Below are 18,535 nucleotides of genomic sequence, written 5' to 3'. Positions count from 1 at the left end.
GAATATGTAGACTTTGACATGTGCTACGTTTCAACAATTCTTTCGAATGAATCAGATTCAAATAAATTTTGACAAATTATTTCATCGAAATAGTATGTTTTTTTAATTTTCGTTGAAAAGACAATGCAAAACATGTCCGGAAAAGTGAAAATAAAAAATATATTTTGCAAAGACAGTGCTGTAAAAAGACGTTCGCGTAAACTTCCTTTCCCCAACTCGACATGTCGGAGAGGAAGCGGGTATGTTTGTTTGGACACAATTTAGACGGGTTCTAGGTCCAAGGCATCATATTTTGCTCATCTTGGGTTCGCCTATCAATAATGTCCTGAAACTTTGTCGCTTATTCATTGTTGCATTAGATAAATCATTATCTGCGACTTCTGCGGCCAATCCTGCGCGGGCCGTTGAACGCGTGCAAGGTTTAATTGATGTGAGCATTGCAACTATGTAATTGCATTAATTTCATAATTATTAATATTTTTACATTTACCTCTTCCTGCTTTGATTTCCAGAGCTGGGCAAGTGCGTTCCTTTAGTGCGTTCCTGCGTTCTTCCGTACGTACGCACCGCCCTTTTTAGGAACGCAAGAACGCAGGAACGCAAAGTTTTTCAAAGGAACGCAAGTAAGAGGAACACACCACCCGAAATTTTGAAGCGTTCCTGCGTTCTTGCGGAACCACCCGAAAAATCATATTGCTGCCAATGACCTCTGTGTCAAATGTTTGAATCTCGAGTACGTGTGTTTGCCGGTAGAGGCGCCACTTGTCGGTCGAATCGAGGAAGGCTTGTTTAGATTTAGTGGTGATGTTCACTATTCGATTCGGTTTCAGGCATCAAATGTGTAAAGTAAATATGATAACTTTTACTTAGATACATCTTTCAACTTAACTATTGTTTTTAAGCAGGTCGTATTTTTGTTGAAAACCCTACGGATGATATTGGTAAAACGCATTTCAGATATTCGATTCGGAAAAGAGATGCCGAGTTGCTTTTCGGCCCCGCGTCGCCATTCTGGGTATTCTGTGATCGATTCGCCCCGTGTTTGGTTGGGCCCGCGCCGCGTGGTTCGGCGGTATTTCTTTGTCCACGACTTCGGTTGTGAAGAACACGCCTGTAGTGTTGGACTGGCGCGATTTGCCTACTTTGTCCGCTACAGTGTTGCGTTGCACTGATTTTGGTATGATTTGCTGCTTGGTAGAGCCAGAATACAATACGGGTTAACAGTTTGGGACGCAGGAACGCAGGAACGCTAACGCACCGAGCGAAAAAAAAATGAGGAACGCTATTCCAGGAACGCACTAACCGCGGCCGGAGGAACGCAGGAACGCTAACGCACTACCGAAAATCGAGGAACGCGCCCAGCTCTGTTGATTTCGCTGTTGTCGCACTGCCGTGCATAGTACTTAGGTACAGCTTGAAGCAGGTATTTTGAAATGCAAGATTTTCATTTTTTCATTATTAAAAGGGATATTAATGGTAAAAGTATACATTGAGTCCGAGTGACTGTTAAAAGATAAAGTTTTCATATTCTTACATTATTTGACATTCTGAATCCAAAAATGATACCTACCTATATGTCTTGGAAATAAAAGAAAAAACATAATCAAACCTGACCTAACCTTACCTATTTACCTACAACCTACAACCTACAAACTTACAACCTAACCTAACCTAACCTACAAATCTACCAACCTAAAACCTACAACCTAACCTAACCTAAAACCTAAATGTTTTGCTGTTACGTATTTGTATCAACAGCGTCACAATTGTCCACTCGGACTCAATATATACTAATACCTTATTAATTTACGACCATGTTGTAATGCAATGTTTCATCAACTTCAGACATTTCAACATGCCCACTGTTGTACAGTACATATGTGGTAAATGTGAACATGGAGTCAGAGTAGGTAAAAACAATTTAACATGACTTAATAAGACCTAGCCTACTTAACACTTAACAGCCTACCAACCTATAACCTACATACCTACAACCTACCACTCAGACTTTATCTTCACATATAAAGTCTTGGCAAGTTCTTAGTCACTTGCAGCCTAAATGCTCAAAGCATTCAATGACCAAATGTTAGTCTGTAATCCTATAAAGTTCATTTGATCTCCCTACCAAAATGCTGAGTGGCTAATATTACATGAATGCATGGTGTTTCAGGCTATTGTGGTGGATGGCTCAGGCCACCTCCTCGGCCGCCTCGGCGCGGTGGTGGCCAAGGCTCTCCTCAATGGAGACAAGGTTGTGGTCCTGAAATGTGAAGAAATCAACATCTCTGGATCATTCTTCAGGTATGGTATTAAATATAAGATAGGGTCATGGGCAGGTTCCTAACATTTGACTCTTGGCAATTTAAATTTTGCAAAGTTGTTGGGGTAATCAGTTGTCATCCAGTGAGGACTGAGGTAGGTGCCCAAGGTTTCTTGCTGGAAGTATGTTTTGGTTTATGATAATGTGAAGACTGCCAGAATGGTTGTTATACAGCTGACTATGTGCAAGTATCTACTACCTAGTCTTTACAGGCCGAGTTTCTAGTGGCAAACAATTTTTTTTTTTTTGCTTTGAAGACTGCTTGGTTGTGAATTGATTGTCTTTGGGAGTACTTGGATCATTGAATTCACCATTTGTTTCCTGAAAACTTTTATTTTGGAGGTTGCAAGCATGAAGGGTTTTGAGCAAGGAAATGCTAGTTAGTAATGTTATTTGATATTTATTGAGCAAGAATGTTCTTTATTGGGCTTTAAAAAGAAATGTTGGGTTTCTTTAAAGAGAAACCTGAGATATTCAGATAATTAACAAATCTATGTTTTTCCTTCTTGATAGATCAACATGTAGGCTTTGTTGCTTAGTTTACTTAGAGTAGCAGGTCAGGATTAACAACTGTTGCATTCCTAGCTGTTGCAGCCAATAATCAATAACCCTGGTTATTTAGTCTTGATTGGAGTCATTGAACTACATATGCTTTGTAGAGCCATGTTACCTTTAGGCTGTCCTGTAGTAATAAAATCCAAATATTTGTATCATGTGTCAATTGTCATGTGTTTCAGGAACAAGATGAAGTACATGGAGTACCTCAGGAAGCGGTGCAACGTGAACCCGGCCCGCGGTCCCTTCCACTTCCGTGCGCCCAGCATGATGCTGCGTCGCGTCATCAGAGGTGAGTTGACCTCGCCTAACCTTGGGCGAGATTTTCTGTGCGTTCGGACGAGCCGTTTTTTACCTGAAATTTCTACGCCGAGGGATTCTTCATTTGCGTGGAGTTTCCATGCTGAGGATGGCTGTTCGGGCAGTCCCGTTTCGCGGGATCCCGCGATATTTATCACGTTCCGCGATGCCCGAACGGGTGTTTTCGTGAAGTGGAAATTCCAGTGAAAACCGAACGCAGGCTTAGGCTCCGTTTCTTCAGAATGTTGTCAGAAGAAGCTGTTAGGGATGATGGTGGTTCTGGTTGGTGCTGGCTCGAGTAAAAGCCTGCTGGGGTGGTTCATGGTTGTTTATGTGCCACTTAAGGGATTTTTGTTCAGGATTGTCTGTATACTCACACTGCTGGTGTTGACTCGCTGAAAACACACAGCCCTGTAACCAATGTTTTACTTTTTAGCCTCATGCGATGATAGCATGATATATGCAAATAGCCATTTGTAAATTTGTATTTTTGCCAGTGAAAGACGATGCCATCGTCTTTCATCGTCACGATACATTGTTGAGGTTTGTCCTGAGGGCTGTTCACGGGCACCGCACACTGCTGAGTGCGGTGTGTGCAGCGGGTGTGGGGGTAGGGGATGGGAAGTCGGCATGACGTCACACGGCTGCGTGCGGTGGACCGCACACACTAACGCTGTGGCCAGTCCCGACCGGCCACAGCGGTCGCTGTGTGCAGTGACGGAAGGCTGACGCAGGCCGGGGCGCGGTGAGGGTGAGCTTGGAGCCTGTGTACGTTCCAACCGCACACAGGGCCCGTGAACAGCCCTTTGAATACCATACCATTAACTTTATTAATTGTACTTTTGGTTGTGTGATTCACTACTCCACTGGTTTGTGGTTCGTGTAGTGTGCACATTATGTCGACATTCACTGCTGCTCATGGATTATTGTGCTCAGCTGTGCTTTTTTAAATATGTGCTATAAAAACACTTCCCATTGCAACTCATCCTCTCAAGCTGTCCCGAGGATGATACTACGGGAAGTTACAACCAGTATAGCGCCTTTTGGGGCGACTAACGGAGCGAGCGAGGGGGTGAGTCTTGCACGTGCGAAATTTCGAGGGGCTACCTCCAACTGACTTGTGCACGGCACCCTACTGGCCGGTTTCTAGCGACGTGCCAAATTTGAGCACAATCGGCCCAGCCGTTCTCGAGATCTGGGAGCGGCACCCTGCACGTGCGCACGTGCATAATGGGTCCCAACTGACTTGTGCACGGCACCCTACTAACTGGTCCCTAACCGTGTACCAAATTTGAGCGCAATCGGTCGAGCCGTTCTGGAGATCTGGAAACGACCCCTGCACGTGCGCACGTGCAGCAGCACCCCAACTCTGGCACATGTATATGCAGTGCCTAGTGGGTGCCTACCTACATGCCAACTTTCAGCGCAATCGGCCAAGTAGTTACCGAGATATTGCAACAATTACAAAACTGACACCTCTTCGTTTTGCACGTGGCACGTGCATAAGGGGTCATCCAAATGCATCGGGAATAGTCCAATACTTGGTAGAAGGAATGAAGCTATCCTACAAAAATTACCGCATGTAAATCGGTCAAGTGGTTGCTGTGATATAAGCCTCGCAAAAGCGTCCGCACGGCCGGCCGGCCGGCCGGCCGCTCATACTCAGAAATTTCCGTTAATCTAAGGAAAGACTACGCTCGCTTCGCTCGCTCCGTAATTAATGGTCTGTTTTTATCACTGCTCGATGTGACAACGGCCTGTTTTATATCGTCGTTATTTTTCCTCGTTGTCGTTCAAATCATACTACCATTACACGCTCGTTTCTTTGCGCTAACGGACGACACTTATCGCCAATTAACATGAACAATTAACAAATTATCGCCGTCGTCTATTAACCTGCTGCGTCGTGGCCAGTCTTATGTACCATTTGCTCGTCTCGTCTGACTTGGGTACGTGTGGCCGCAGGGATGCTGCCGCACAAGACCCGCCGCGGCGGCACTGCCATGCTCAACCTGCGCTGCGTGGAGGGTGTGCCCCGCGAGTACCAGAAGCTGCGCCGCATGGTCGTGCCGTCTGCCATGCGCAAGATGCGCCTCCGCCCCGGACGCCCGGTACGGTTCCTCCCCCTCATTGGGACGCCTTTACGAGCGCAGATCTGCACATTATGTCGACATTCACGGCTGCTTATGGATTATTGTGTTCAGCTGTGCTTTTTTTAAACATGTGCTATATGAAGACTTTCCATTGCAACTCATCCTCTCAAGCTGTCCCGAGGATGATACTACGGGAAGTTACAGACCACGACGTGTGTCGCCAGTTTATAATCCATTTAATTGTTGTGCTACGTTGAAGTTTTTTATGTACGAATATCTCATGCTGTCTGTAAACCAACTAGTCTGTCCGCGTATTATATGTGTCTAATGCCGATGGCATGGTCACATATGCTGGCCGTCCCGTATAATTATTGCCCTGGCCTGTTTCATAACGCCGTTGATGTGCCGTGTCTGCAGTACTGTGAGCTGGGCCGTCTGGGACACGAGGTCGGCTGGAAGTACCAGGACGTCGTCAAGACCCTGGAGGCGCGGCGCCGCGTCCGTGACCGGCTCTACGCCAAGAAGATGGCCGGCCAGAAGGTCAGTATTGCCGACTGTCGCGAGATAATGTTTTGGTTGGAGGAGGCAGTACTGTTGTATTTGATTTTCACAACGAGCTGTTATCCATGACGTGTTTCGTCGGGACACGAGTAGCTTGACTGACTCGTGATCTCCTTTAAATGCTGCCTCCCATCGTCTTTCTCATGCTCAAAGAATTCTGAGGTAATGTTGCGGTTTACATCTACAATAATGGTGCACATTAGCATGCAGTCCTTCAAGCAGTTTTTGTTTCACTTCCGGCATGCAGACTGAAAGCACAATCAGAGGGACGTGTCCTTATATCGACACCTTTTTTAAACCCCACATTTGTTCTCCGGTGAATTTTAGACAAGTTGGTTAGAGACCTTCAAAAAAAGGTAAAATCACTTGATTTTTCTCAAGTTTGTCTGTCTTGGCAGATAAAGCAATACCAGAACAGGCCTACGAACACACATATATGATCAGGATCGGACGATTGGACACTATTAACCCTAGAACGCCTAGGGGGGGGGTTGTATCAACCCCCCCCCTGAGGTTTTTTCGAAGTGCACGCTAAACGACTTGTCGTAGCGGGCTGAAATTTTCAATACCCACTGGGGCAACCTTTGCGCATCTTTTGCCGAAAAAAAATTGATCGGGTCATGTCAGGTCACGGAGTTATGACGTCATAAGAGGTACAGCCTCCGGCCGGATTTTCACAAACTGAGTGCCAACGCCCGAGGTTTCCTGCCGGTGGTACGGACATCGGTTGATGGATCGTGATGAAACTTCCCATGCATGTTGGGGCAAGTATTGGCTATCATATGGCATAAGAAATTTGACCGGGTCAGGTCAGGTCACGGAGCTATGACGTCACAAGAGGAACAGCGTCCGGTACTATTTTTGAAAAGCGCCCGAACCACTATTTTGCTAATTCTTGTCACCTCAATGGGAATATGCAGCAATATTAGCTTCTATAGGGAGCAAATGGACCTCCCAAATCCAAAAATACAATCAGATTTCAAAAATTTAAATTTTGATTTTTCGAATTTCTGCCGCCGACTGTGACCTTGCCGACTTCCGGCGCTCCCAACGCGCCATTTTTAGAGCTAGGGAAACGAAATACATACCAAACGATAGAGAATTGATCAAGGAACACGATAGTGAAGGTTTCAAGTCGATATCTCCCACCGTTTTGCCGCAATCGCCGCCGAAAGTTGAAAAAAGTCTATTTTTCCGAAAATTTGACCTTTGACCGGTCAAAAGTAGGTCAAATGTTGACCTAGGACCAAAAAATATACCACCAATCGCGAGATCTCGTTGAGAGCAATCCGTTGGTTTTTTCCGCTAAGCTCTACGACCTTCCGTTTCGAAACGCCAGGGGGGGGGTCGTAACAACCCCCCCCCTGGTCGTTCGTGTTATGAGAAATGGCCTGGTCGTGCGAGGGTTAAATGGAGATCTTTCGTGCCTCACGGAAATTCACGGGAGAGCAGATGTGGGGTTTTAAAAAAAGGTGTCGATATTATGATTGGAAAATGACCAATCATTCTGTTTGACAGATAAAAATGTAAATGTCTATAAAGTGGATTTGTCAGGCTTGTTCTTGAGTATTACGAGTTACATGTAACGAAGTAAAGCTTTATGGGGAATATTTGTTTCTGGTCCCCAAAAAGCTATTTCTGGCACCTAATTGCTGATCAGCCCCAAAATGCTTATTCGACCCTAATATCTGAATCTGGCACCTAATTGCTTCCACACAGCCTAAAGTGGCCAGATCGTCTAGTTGAACTCCGTATTTGCTGTTTGCTGATTCAGCACCAAAACCAAAGCATCCAGCACCTATTTTATTCCACGTTTGCCTACCTAATTCGCGTAATCTTCCTGATTTTATGTATCCTAACAACATGGACGTTGCATTCGGTGATGTCAAGTGCCATTTTCGCCAGTGGAGATAATGATTAATGCCATTTCTAGCCAAAAGAGAATCACTAGCCAGCTATGGTGCAGCATAGCAAGACGCTCCTATACCAGCCCGCTATGTGGAGACTAGAGATTATTGCACCCTCAGCCATTTTAACGTGAAAAGTTTGGATCCGTCACTTCCAGCCAGGCTCTCAGGTCATAAACTGGAGTAAAGCAAAATGTCAACTCTGAACAGACATGCCACGCAACCGGCCCTCTTTTCAATATTATTAGCTTTCTGGCCTGCAATCATCGTCTGACTCCATCTCGATCAAACACAGCATCCGGTTTCTACAGGGGCGTTTGACTGACCGGCCACACAATAACCAAAAACAAAATCAAAGCTTCATGCACACATATGACATAAGTAAGAAACGGATGAAAAAGGCACAACCACGGCACAACTCTGCGCGGCAAACAACGGACAATGTCCCACGCAAGATCCCGCGTTTCTTCAGCGGCCTTGAACGGAATGAAAACAGTACATTTCTTTTTTGGAGCTATTTGATGACGTCAAAAAATACAATACCCGTTTTAATGGTCAAAATCGAGACAATTACACACAAAAATGTTTCCCTTTAAACATTACAAATAAATACTTTTAAATATTTAAATGACATTGTTTTTTCAAACAAATCAATATTATTTGCTTACTTAAACGTCATATACAATGCTGAGATCACTACGGGGCTGTCTTAGAGTGTAGCTGCACTGGCAACCTTTAGGCTAGACTCCAGGGGTCATTATACCAGAACAACATGATTCTACCAGCCAGTAGTTCATTTTTCTACTAGATTGGTGCTACGCTCAGCATTTAGGTGCCAGATTCAGAAAAAAGAGTAAGGCGTACCGATGAATAGGTGCCAGAAACAGCTAATTAAGGTCATTTTCCGTGATTGGTGCTGGTATCCACCAAATAGGTGCTGAGGACCAATTTTGGGGCGAGTCAGCTTTTAGGTGCCAGAAATAGCTTTTCTGGGACGCAATTAAATGGCGTCCAAGCTTTATCTAATGACACCAAAACATATTCAGGGCACGATATTGGGGTTGAGTAATTCAGGCTTTCAAGCTCCTCACTGGTTTGGTTACTTGGTAGCTGACATGTCCCCGTCACTTCGAGGCTTCCGCATGATTACTAGCTTGTTTTGTAGGTTTTTGTTTTATCTGGCCCAATCCTGCACCACAGCCAACTAGCCACCAATACATTTGCGTATAGATTATGTGTTGCTGATAATGTCCCGAACATTTTACACCAGTAGTTAATTTTCGTTGTTGTATGTTTGGGATATTCTGTCCCGAGCATGCCACTGGTTTATGGCATGCCATGCACATCATGTCGACAATCGCAGCTGTCCATGCATTATTGTGTTCAGCTGTGCTTTTCTAAACATGTGCTAAATGAAGACTTTCCATTGCAACTCATCCTCTCAAGCTGTCCCGAGGATGATACTACGGGAAGTTACAGTCATTGTCTTTTGGGAGTCCCGCCGAATGGCACTGATCGGTCTATTGTTGATGCATATAAATCGTTTCCAGCAATCACTTCAGACCAGGCATCGTAACAGACGCCCTTCATGCCTTCGTCTCTAATTATTGTTGTGTGTTCTATTTCAGGCGGTGAAGGCGCGCGCACTGAGGCAGGTTTCCAAACAGCTCGCCCCCATCGAGAAGGAGATGGCGTCCCTTGGATGCGTGGTTTAATTTGAACAATACATGCGCATCACGTCAGTCATGGTGTTTCTCATTCAGGTGGGACGAATTCGAGAAAATCAGCGTTCGCACGTGAGGGTATGGGTGCAGGAATTGTCCCGTTGGCTAACGTTATGGGCAGCAGGGGACAAACATGAGCCCATTTAATGGTCATTCGGGCGAGGATGGACGTTAGAATGGTACTACTCACTCAACAGCCGGGCATGCCTGATGCGCTGCGCTAGCGCTACCTGCCGGAGATGAGTAGCTGCTTTGCGGTGCAGCGTGGATCAGGCGTTATATAGTGGTGACATCTATCGGCGGGAGCATAAACCACTGCTTTCTAGGCCGCATACTGGGAGTGGAAATTCACCTTACCATTTCACTAACACGAGATGAAATAAAAGCACAGCGACGACCCAGGGGACGCGTCTGAACGAAGGGGAACTGTTCAAAAGTGGGGTTAGTGTGTGCGATGAAAATTTGCAAGATGATCCATCGAAGCGACATCTACACGTGGGTTGAGAAGTAACTGGGAAGGGTGACCAGTCTGTTTTGCTATCCTGTACTATACATCGCTTGGCAAACTACATAGACGGTTAACCCTATTAGTGGCAGGCTCCTGGCTACCCCTATTAGTGGCAGGGGGGCTGTTTACGACCCCCCCCCCCTTGATATCTCGAGATCTAACGGGCCGATTTTCAAAATTCAAACGGCATTCGATTTCGCTCAACGTGATCTACATTTATAAAAAAATAAAAATTAAAAAATGTCAATAGGGGGTGGTAGAGGGGGGCAAAAACGGGCAAATTGCAGATACATTTTTGACTGTTTATCACGGCCAGGTTTCTGAACCAATCTTAACGCAACTTTTGCCGATCGATAGAGAATGAACCAGGAATTCACATGGATCCTAAAAAATATGCATTTTCAAAAATCATAGGCGGATACAGATCATTGAGATTGGGGGTACACAAAAAGTATAGTAAATAAGGTTTTTGTTGGTACTGTTTCTAAAAAGTGCGGTAATGGTCTTGTTATGTTACAATTTTCTTATGAGAGAACGACTACAATTGTATTGGTCATGCATAGGCGGTGTCAGGGCACCTATGTTGGGAGGTAAGACATAACCCCCCTTTTTGGACGCCTGGATCCGCCTATTATAGCAAAAACGTGTCAAAAGAGGATGCACAATAACTGTATATGTTATCACATGATACCTTTCATTCACTGTTCGTAAAACTGGTGCAGCATCGTGATCTTCGCCCAAATGACTCGCTTCACGAATAGGACCCCCCAATTCCCAGTGCTCTGGAGCCGCCCCTGGTAAAGTTATGAACTTGAAATTTTCAGGGAATGTGCCCAATTTAGTTTTAGGAAAAGTCAGAAAATTTCAGCATCGTAGCTTCAGCGGTTTCGGAGATATTCCCGAAAAACCTGAGGGGTGGATGAAAACAACCCTGCCACTAATAGGGTTAAATCGGTACCATGAGTTTTGTTTTGTTTTGTTGGGTTAGGCCCTTTCGGTCCATTTAGACCATTTCAGAGCCGGAAGGATGATGGGAATTAGGGGGAGACATTGGTCTGGGCAGGCACCCTAGTGAGTCGCCGGGGCTGAGCCCGTCCAGAGGACAAGCCACCCAGCCCCAAGGCACTCACTGCACCCGGCTACGGGGTGCGCTCCCTCGGGAGCAGCGGTGCCGCTCCAAGGGAGCAGCCCCCATGAGATAAAGTTGCCTGTCCAGCCCGGAGGGGGGTTGCGGCGTGGAGGAGAAGGATTTCAGTATCCTGAGGATAGAAGCACGGAACGGTGTGACCATGAGTTGAGTTCATTTCCTAATTCACTATATTTACCAGCGTGTCTCGCTTTAAGGAACCGTGAACTGCGAGATTCAGGATCGATATAGGAACATTCCAAAGGTTTGCGGAATGCAGAACTTATTCTATGCTACCACTTTCGTATATACCGTATTTATTGTCACTTTATTGCCTCGATCTTTCGCTTGAAGCATTGTTATACGATATGCATGTATCCAACATCAGTTGCGTCATAGACCTTTGTATACCCGATACCGGTATACAGAGGTCTCAGGTTATATTCACTGTACCGCGCCGGCAACTTGGCGCTCTAGCCATATAGCGCCAGTCATCATTCGACACGATGCGACCGAACACAGTCCGCGCCTTAAGACAGTCGGACACTCTCCGCCTACGTGTGGCAAACGCTAGAGGGAAGCAACCCATCCATCACTTACAAGAACAATACACAGGTGAGGCGTGACACCTCAGAGCAGGCCTCACCAGTAGCCGGAGCCACAACACTCAGCAAGTCAGCATTTATCAATACATACTCTGTTGCGTACATGGTGTCCGTAGTCATTCCGTCGTCACTGTGGCACCCCTCGCACATCATTCATTACTTCCTCCATAACAGCATAGCTCGGAACTCCCGGCGCTTTTAACTCAGACAATGCTTATGTCGTAGTCAGTGGAAGATAGTTCGCGCTCCTCCCCTCCTTCACATACACACACGACCCCAGAGAAGAGCTCTGCCATCCACCCGCCCCGCCCCCCACCCCACCGCGGCGCATACACATCAACACTTGCACGCATACACAGCTGGATTATCATTGCAGCAACCCGGCCCCAAACCGGGTTATCGAGACCGGGGCCCAGCATCCTGCCTATTACGAATCGGTCAGTGAGATGCCCATCAGCTTGGCCGACCTGTGGTGACCGAGCCGCGTCTCGTCAAAGTAGGGACTGTTTGTAAGCGTCTTGCTGTCCAGGTAGGGTAGCTCCTGCAGCACCTCGAAGCCCTGTGTGATGAGGATCTTCTGAGCGGCGCGGTGGGTGACGCCGGCCACTACGGCCTCGCAGCCCTCTTTGCGGGCGAGCTCGAACGAGCTGGTGTCAACGAGCACCTTGGCGATGCCCTGGTGGTGGTAGTCCGGGTGCACGGCTGTCATGCACCGGTGGAGGACGCGCGTGGCGCCGAAATGTGAGAACACGTCCACATCGTGCTGCCGACAGAGAGAAATAACAGTGTCAGTGATGGATGATACACAACCCGGGCTGGTCGGTGGTCATACGAGGGAAAGGCGCACAGAGCTTATAAACAGCTGAGGGTAGAATTGGTTTCGTTTTTGTGCACCGGCCGCGGTCTGGTTATAGCCGGGTAGTTGATTGTGTCGGTATACTGCAATAGCCTTGTACCGACCAGCGCGTCTGGAGTCTGTGTATCGTCCGCTCAGGTTCTGTTTGTGCAAACGTACTTACGGCATTATACACACTGCGCTTACGACCTCTGTGTGACCAGTCGAGCGCAGTGGTCCGCCTCCGCTGATGTCTGACTGGTCTGTTTGTGTATGTGTGGCGGGTGGTAGACCACAGACCGGCAGCCCTGTCACCCGGGACCAGAACCACCGCCCAGCCGTCCGGGACCAGAACCACCGCCCAGCCGTCCGGGACCAGAACCACCGCCCAGCCACCCGGGACCAGACCTGCAGGCGGGCCTACCGCTGCGGACCGGGGACCAATCAGCGCCCTCGCCTGCAGACCAGACCAGAGAGACCGACCGGCACCCCAGTCCTGCGGCCCGGACCAAACCACCAGACCCGTCGGCAGCGCTCCGTCCGTCCGTCACGGACCCCACTTTCCGGCGCCGCGGGCAGGACAAGCCCCCTCCGCTCCCAGACCACGCCAGTCGCATGGAATGACTGTGTGTCGCACCGCGCGCCACGCTCGGCTGAAGGTCAAACAGTGTTTATAGTGGCCTAGAAAACGCCGGCGCCACGCTGTACCAACTAGGCGTAAACCCAAACGGCGCTGCCGGATGGCGGCGAGTGGTCTTTTCGGACATTTGAGCCATATAGGAAGGCCACTGCCGAGCTCTACAGTCTACACTCATGCTGTTCTCAGTCGCCTTTTAGCTCTTATAAACATTGAAAAAGTTTGTTGTCTCCTGTTTATGTATATGGGAAATATCATTTTGCAATTGTTTCGCAATACCATCACCGTGTGGCGTGGGAAGTGGACAGGCATATCTTATGTTTGGGCTGGCATACGGCGTCTGATTAATCCGCTGACCTGTGACGTCCATTTCATATCCATTACACTTCTATTTGGGGCTTGCGAGCTGGACTTCATACTTATTTACCCAGCGCTTATCAACTACGCAGCAGCTCCATATTTTCATTAGACATGACTCGCCCATGAAGATCGTTTATACGAACCATGGACACACCCACATTCCTACCAGACTCCCAACCAGCCGCATCCACCGTCACCAACCAAAAACCCACTGGGCATTCTCATACTCTCACCATACAAATAACAGACCCACCAGCCAAACCCTCACTCCCACCAGACATACCCACCGGGCTTGCCTAGTGCCTACCCTCCCACCATGCCCATTGCCCGCCTATCTTCCCCACCCTCTCCACATCTCCCCCTACTCACGCCGAGTTCCTCTGTAAAGCCGAACACCAGCCGGGCGTACTCGGTGTTGGCGTGCCGCGGCCAGCTCCACGTGTCGCGGTCCTCAGCCGTGATCACGTTGTTCAGCGTGGCGCCCACCAGCTTGTCACGGTCAGCGTCCACGGCCAGTAACATCACTTCGTGCGTCCAACCGGAGATACACGGCCGCAGCCAGTTGAGGACGTCCTCGCGGGAGGAGCCCGGAGCGCTGGAGACGCTCATCGCCTGCAGGGAAAGATATGGTCACAGGGAGGGAATGAACGGAACGGCAGCATTCTACGAACTGGGGAGGAACCAGTAACCAGAAGCTGTGGGCTGAGAGCTAAATGCAGGGGCGTATGAGACGACAGAAGAAAAGTAGCAAAAATGAACGAGCGACCGAGCGAAAGCAAAAACGAAACGAGCGAGCCACAGCAGCAGCAGCTTGGCTATGGTACTGTGATCGAAGCGGTAAGTGTAGACCTCAAACATCAAGTGGCCGCGACTCTTGAAGCAGCAAAGAATGTTACGAGCACGCCCTCAGTGGGTTACGAACACAGGGGCTAGCGGGTTACGAAGCTCGGACCTCGGGCTCACGAGTTACGTACCACGCCCCCGTGGATTACGTACCAGACGCTCGCATGTTACGTACCTGGGGCACACCGGTTACGTATTAGGGGCTCACGAGTTACGTACAAGGTAAGTTTCGAGGGTTATACGTACCAGTGGCTCGCGGGTGAAGAACGTGTCCAGCATCAGCTCGATGATCTCGTCCAGCCGGTCGCGGCTGTAGGGCACGTACTCGATGTTGTAGTCGTGCATTCCGCTGACGGTCCTGTCGGGAGTGGGAGAGAGTGACCGGTCAATGACCTGTGACCGGCACGGGATCTGCCGATGGTGAACAGGATGGCCAGTTAGTGGCGTGTGACCTGTACGGGTTCTATTGGGAGAGGGTAAAGTGACCTGTGCCACAGATTCTACCGAAGATCTGACAGGTCTGTGGTCTGTCGCTTGCATGAGGCCACCGCGTGGGAAGGGGTCACCGGTCACTGCTCCATATTCCATAACTCGTGCGCGGGTCCTGTCACTGTAATGCATGGGTACAAGTCATCTTTGGCAGATTGGTTCAGGAGAAAAAATCCGCGGAACGATAGCTTGTGCACAGCACAACGCGCGCAGCGACGCACCAGTCACGGTACCACCTGGCTGGGGCCTGGGGGTGCAGTATCTAACCTGTGCCGCCGCTGGAAGAGCCTCTGGAACATGGCCGACTGGACCGACATGGTTGCCGCCTTCCTCCGTCGCCCCCGGCCGCCTTCCTGTGCCGCCTCCGGCCGTCGACTGACCGCCGTCGCGGGCCCGCCGCTGCCGCCGCCGGTCAGTATCGAGGGCAGCGGCCGCAGACGCTATAAACACTGCCGATATCGCTCGCCAGCCGAGACCCGGGCCGGTGGCCGCCGATCTGACGCTCGATCGCTACATCTGACGAAAACGCTGGATAGTGAGAGCACCCCCTGACTTTGGCCACGCCCATATTTACGTACCGGCGCATGGATTGTGTCAGGCACGTCAGTCGTGTGCCGAGTTTAGATGGGACAAAAAATTGTTTGCTTGGAGAGAAATGTCGCACCTCCTCAAGCGGTAAATATGAAGGGCAAAAAAGTGCTGGGGACAGGAGGAGAATAGTGATAAGGAAGATGTTATAAAAAGATGATGGATGGCGTCGTCGTCACATTCCGACACATCTGACATCAGACAGGCGAAAACTTAAACATTGATAGTCCAAACAACACTTCCCTTAGCAAGCGCAATCACATAATTTTGAGGTCTTTGACGTTCAGCTTTACGCATTCCCATAGACCCAAAATCAGATTACGCATTTTACTCCCGAAAGTGCGTCGACAGGCTGACTAATTCGTTCGCATCATACCAGCCAGTTATTATTACCAGAATACACACTGATACTGGTACGGCTGCCCTAAAAACGAACTTATAAGCGCATATCGAAGAGAGACGCAGCAGCAATCGATACAAAACAGGTTGAGTCGCATACGCTGTGTTTAAGTAAATATTTATCGATTATCTGGAAACATCTATCAAACCAATGCGTATCGTATTATTGAGTACGGATCAGTTCGCCACAGCGTCTGCTTGGTCAGTGCGCAGCGGCGTTTTGTGACGGCTGCAAGCCGCCGGACTCGATGGCGAGCTTCGTTCCGACAGCGGCCTGATCTGAAGGTGCATTGGGTTTCGACGCTCAAATCCACACTCAGCTCAGCTACGCACAAAGGTCTGGAGCGGGTCTTTTCATCAATGCGGCCAGCACAGATAAACGGTCATCGGTCACAAGGTCTAGTGGCGGCCTGTGAGGTCCCTAAACTGGATCATCCGACTTTTATCTGCTCGCGAGGCTTAGTCCGCATGAAAAGATGAAAAATAAGTAAAACCAGGGATGCGGAGCCGTGGAAATTTCAGACGGCTCCGGCTCCGGCTCCGGCTCCGGAGAAAAAAATCGGCTCCGGCTCCGGCTCCGGCTCCGGGTGAAATGTTATGGCGGCTCCGGCTCCGGCTCCGGCTCCGAGTAAAATGGTCCGGCTCCGGCGGCTCCGGCTCCGGCGGCTCCGGCTCCGACTCAGTACATCCCCTATGCAATCAATTAAATACGGGTGGAAGAAAAATTGGATTGGTTATACGCGTTACTCTTTGCCATGACCGGCTCATGACCGCGTCCCCGCGCAAACGCACCGCGGAGAGAACTGGCAGAACAAAGGACTAGGAAGCGATGGCATTGGAAACGCAGTCGCCGCGAATCGGAGTTCACTGAACCATCGTAAGCTGACACCCGTCTCGGCAGAGACGGTGCTGGGAGTCGCAGTCCACTGCACTGGCTTGAAAACAATGGCCGTCACCTGATGACCGGTCCTCATGTTCTGGGGATGCAGTAGACGTGGGGGGGGGGGGGGAGGAGCAGACAGGAAGTTGATTGCGTACTGTGGGATACTGGGGATATTCGGCTTTTTTCATTCACTTGATGGCCCATGACGTAAGTACATACCATATGTTTCACTGCCTTGTACTGTCAAACCGAACTAGGTCAATTATTTTTTTTCCTCTTCAAAAAATAAAAAGGAGCCGGAGTCGCCCCCTTTTTTGGCGGCTCCGGCTCCGGCTCCGGCTCCGGTCTATATTGTTTCACGGCTCCGGCTCCGGCTCCGGCTCCGGGCAAAATATGCCGGCTCCGGCGGCTCCGGCTCCGACTCCGGCTCCGGCTCCGCATCCCTGAGTAAAACAGTTCGGACCAGGATGACATACAAAACAGGATAACATGTGGTAAAACAGTTCGGAAGTTCTTTGAAGTTTGAACATTTCTACAAAACAATCTTCCTGGATCAGACCCTGCATCGCCATATAAAATGCGTTCCGATACTTCCGAGAAACTGACGTCCATACGCAAAGATTCTGGTAGGGGAGAGCGGGGTCATTTGGCCGCCCGGGTCACTTTGGCCGCCCCATGCCTACGCGTTTTGACGGTCCCGAGCGATTATTTTTTAATATGACTTCATCCGCCGTCATAAGAACTACTTTGGAAAGAAACTAAGGAAACTCGGCGACGCCCAGTTTTTTGTAAAGACAACGATATTTGGATTTTGGCTAAAAAACGTAACTTTTTCTTCTTTACGAAAAGATGCATAGTGTCCCTTATTTGGGTGACATCAAAATTTTAACTCTATTGGTAGAACAATCTGGTAATTCAGGGAGCTGTCTGACCCTTTTGCAAGTTTAAGTAACAATTCTTGCTTGTCTGCGGACCCCTTTTCCTAAAAATGTCATATTGGGGTAAATTGGCCGCCCCATACGGGGCGAATTGGCCGCCCAGCGACTCAGTTGATTTTTTGCCTAGTCTGCGAGCGACGCGCTGCGCTGGCTAAGTTCTGCCACTGAGGATGGTAATGCGGCGGAGTCTAAATGCAAGGGACGACCTAACCAAGGTGTCCGCTGATTGGCTTTCGGCACCCGGCGGCAGATGGTGAACCCGGGACGTCACATCGACCTCTACCAGGTGGCGCCGATTTTTCGTCGTGCCCAAGACGCCACCTTCACGCGGAAGAACATCCTTAAGGGATTCGAAGCAGCCGGGATAACGCCGCTCAACCGGGATATCTTCGACGACGAAGACTGCGCCGACGGCGGTCTTCGCACCGGTCGTCGCCCCAGCGACGGCAGATCAGCACGCCGCGGCCCCGGCCGTGCTCCAGCCGCCTGCCGCGGCTGTGCTCCAGCCGCCTGCCGCGGCTGTGCTCCAGCCGCCAGCCCCGGGGCCGGCCGTGCTCCAGCTGCCTGCCGCGGCCGTGCTCCAGCCGCCTGCTGTCGCCGTGTCTTAGTTGCTTGTCGGAAGCCCAGAGTCCATCCGACCACTTCCGCAGCTGCGCATCAACGTTCAAAAAGCCGGTCGGAAGAAAGGGCGTTCTAAAATCATGACTAACAGCCCAGAGCGGACGGCTTTGGAGGGCGAGCAACAGGCACGTATGGCGAGGAGCAAAAAGCGGGGTCCACAAGCTGGACCGTCGAACCATCGAACGTCGGGAGCTGGACGTCGAACCATCGAACGTCGGGAGCTGGACCGTCGAAGAAACAGGG

General features: G+C 49.4%; 2 protein-coding genes across 2 annotated transcripts; one reads left to right on the top strand and one right to left on the bottom strand.

The window, feature by feature from the left end:
- The first annotated feature begins 6 nt into the window (after positions 1-6).
- Positions 7-9,478, top strand: LOC122371316 (60S ribosomal protein L13a-like). The gene is made up of 6 exons (XM_043347543.1): positions 7-239; positions 2,171-2,301; positions 3,058-3,167; positions 5,141-5,286; positions 5,686-5,808; positions 9,365-9,478. Exons 1-6 carry the CDS (start codon positions 222-224, stop codon positions 9,449-9,451), a joined length of 615 nt encoding a protein of 204 aa, XP_043203478.1. The 5' UTR covers positions 7-221; the 3' UTR covers positions 9,452-9,478.
- Positions 9,479-11,410: 1,932 nt separating this feature from the next.
- Positions 11,411-16,070, bottom strand: LOC122371322. The gene is made up of 4 exons (XM_043347566.1): positions 15,131-16,070; positions 14,621-14,732; positions 13,901-14,143; positions 11,411-12,462 (listed from the first exon to the last, which is right to left on the bottom strand). The coding sequence occupies exons 1-4, from the start codon at positions 15,178-15,180 to the stop codon at positions 12,127-12,129; spliced, it is 741 nt and encodes a 246-aa protein (XP_043203501.1). The 5' UTR covers positions 15,181-16,070; the 3' UTR covers positions 11,411-12,126.
- Between the last annotated feature and the right edge of the window lie 2,465 nt (positions 16,071-18,535).

The sequence above is a fragment of the Amphibalanus amphitrite genome, unplaced genomic scaffold (genome assembly GCF_019059575.1).
Source record: "Amphibalanus amphitrite isolate SeventyFive unplaced genomic scaffold, NRLGWU_Aamphi_draft 001231F_arrow, whole genome shotgun sequence".
Taxonomy (NCBI): Eukaryota; Metazoa; Arthropoda; class Thecostraca; order Balanomorpha; family Balanidae; genus Amphibalanus; species Amphibalanus amphitrite.
Note: the sequence above shows the minus strand (reverse complement) of the source record. Positions and strands in the feature narration are given on the sequence as shown.

Coding starts and splice junctions, on each gene's coding strand:
- LOC122371316 (XM_043347543.1), top strand. Junction 2,302..3,057: donor ATCTCTGGATCATTCTTCAG/GTATGGTATTAA, acceptor CATGTGTTTCAG/GAACAAGATGAAGTACATGG. Junction 3,168..5,140: donor GCTGCGTCGCGTCATCAGAG/GTGAGTTGACCT, acceptor GTGTGGCCGCAG/GGATGCTGCCGCACAAGACC.
- LOC122371322 (XM_043347566.1), bottom strand. CDS start 15,180: ATGTCGGTCCAGTCGGCCATGTTCCAGAGGCTCTTCCAGCGGCGGCAC. Junction 14,733..15,130: donor CTCTTCCAGCGGCGGCACAG/GTTAGATACTGC, acceptor CACTCCCGACAG/GACCGTCAGCGGAATGCACG. Junction 12,463..13,900: donor GCTTTACAGAGGAACTCGGC/GTGAGTAGGGGG, acceptor CTCTGTCGGCAG/CACGATGTGGACGTGTTCTC.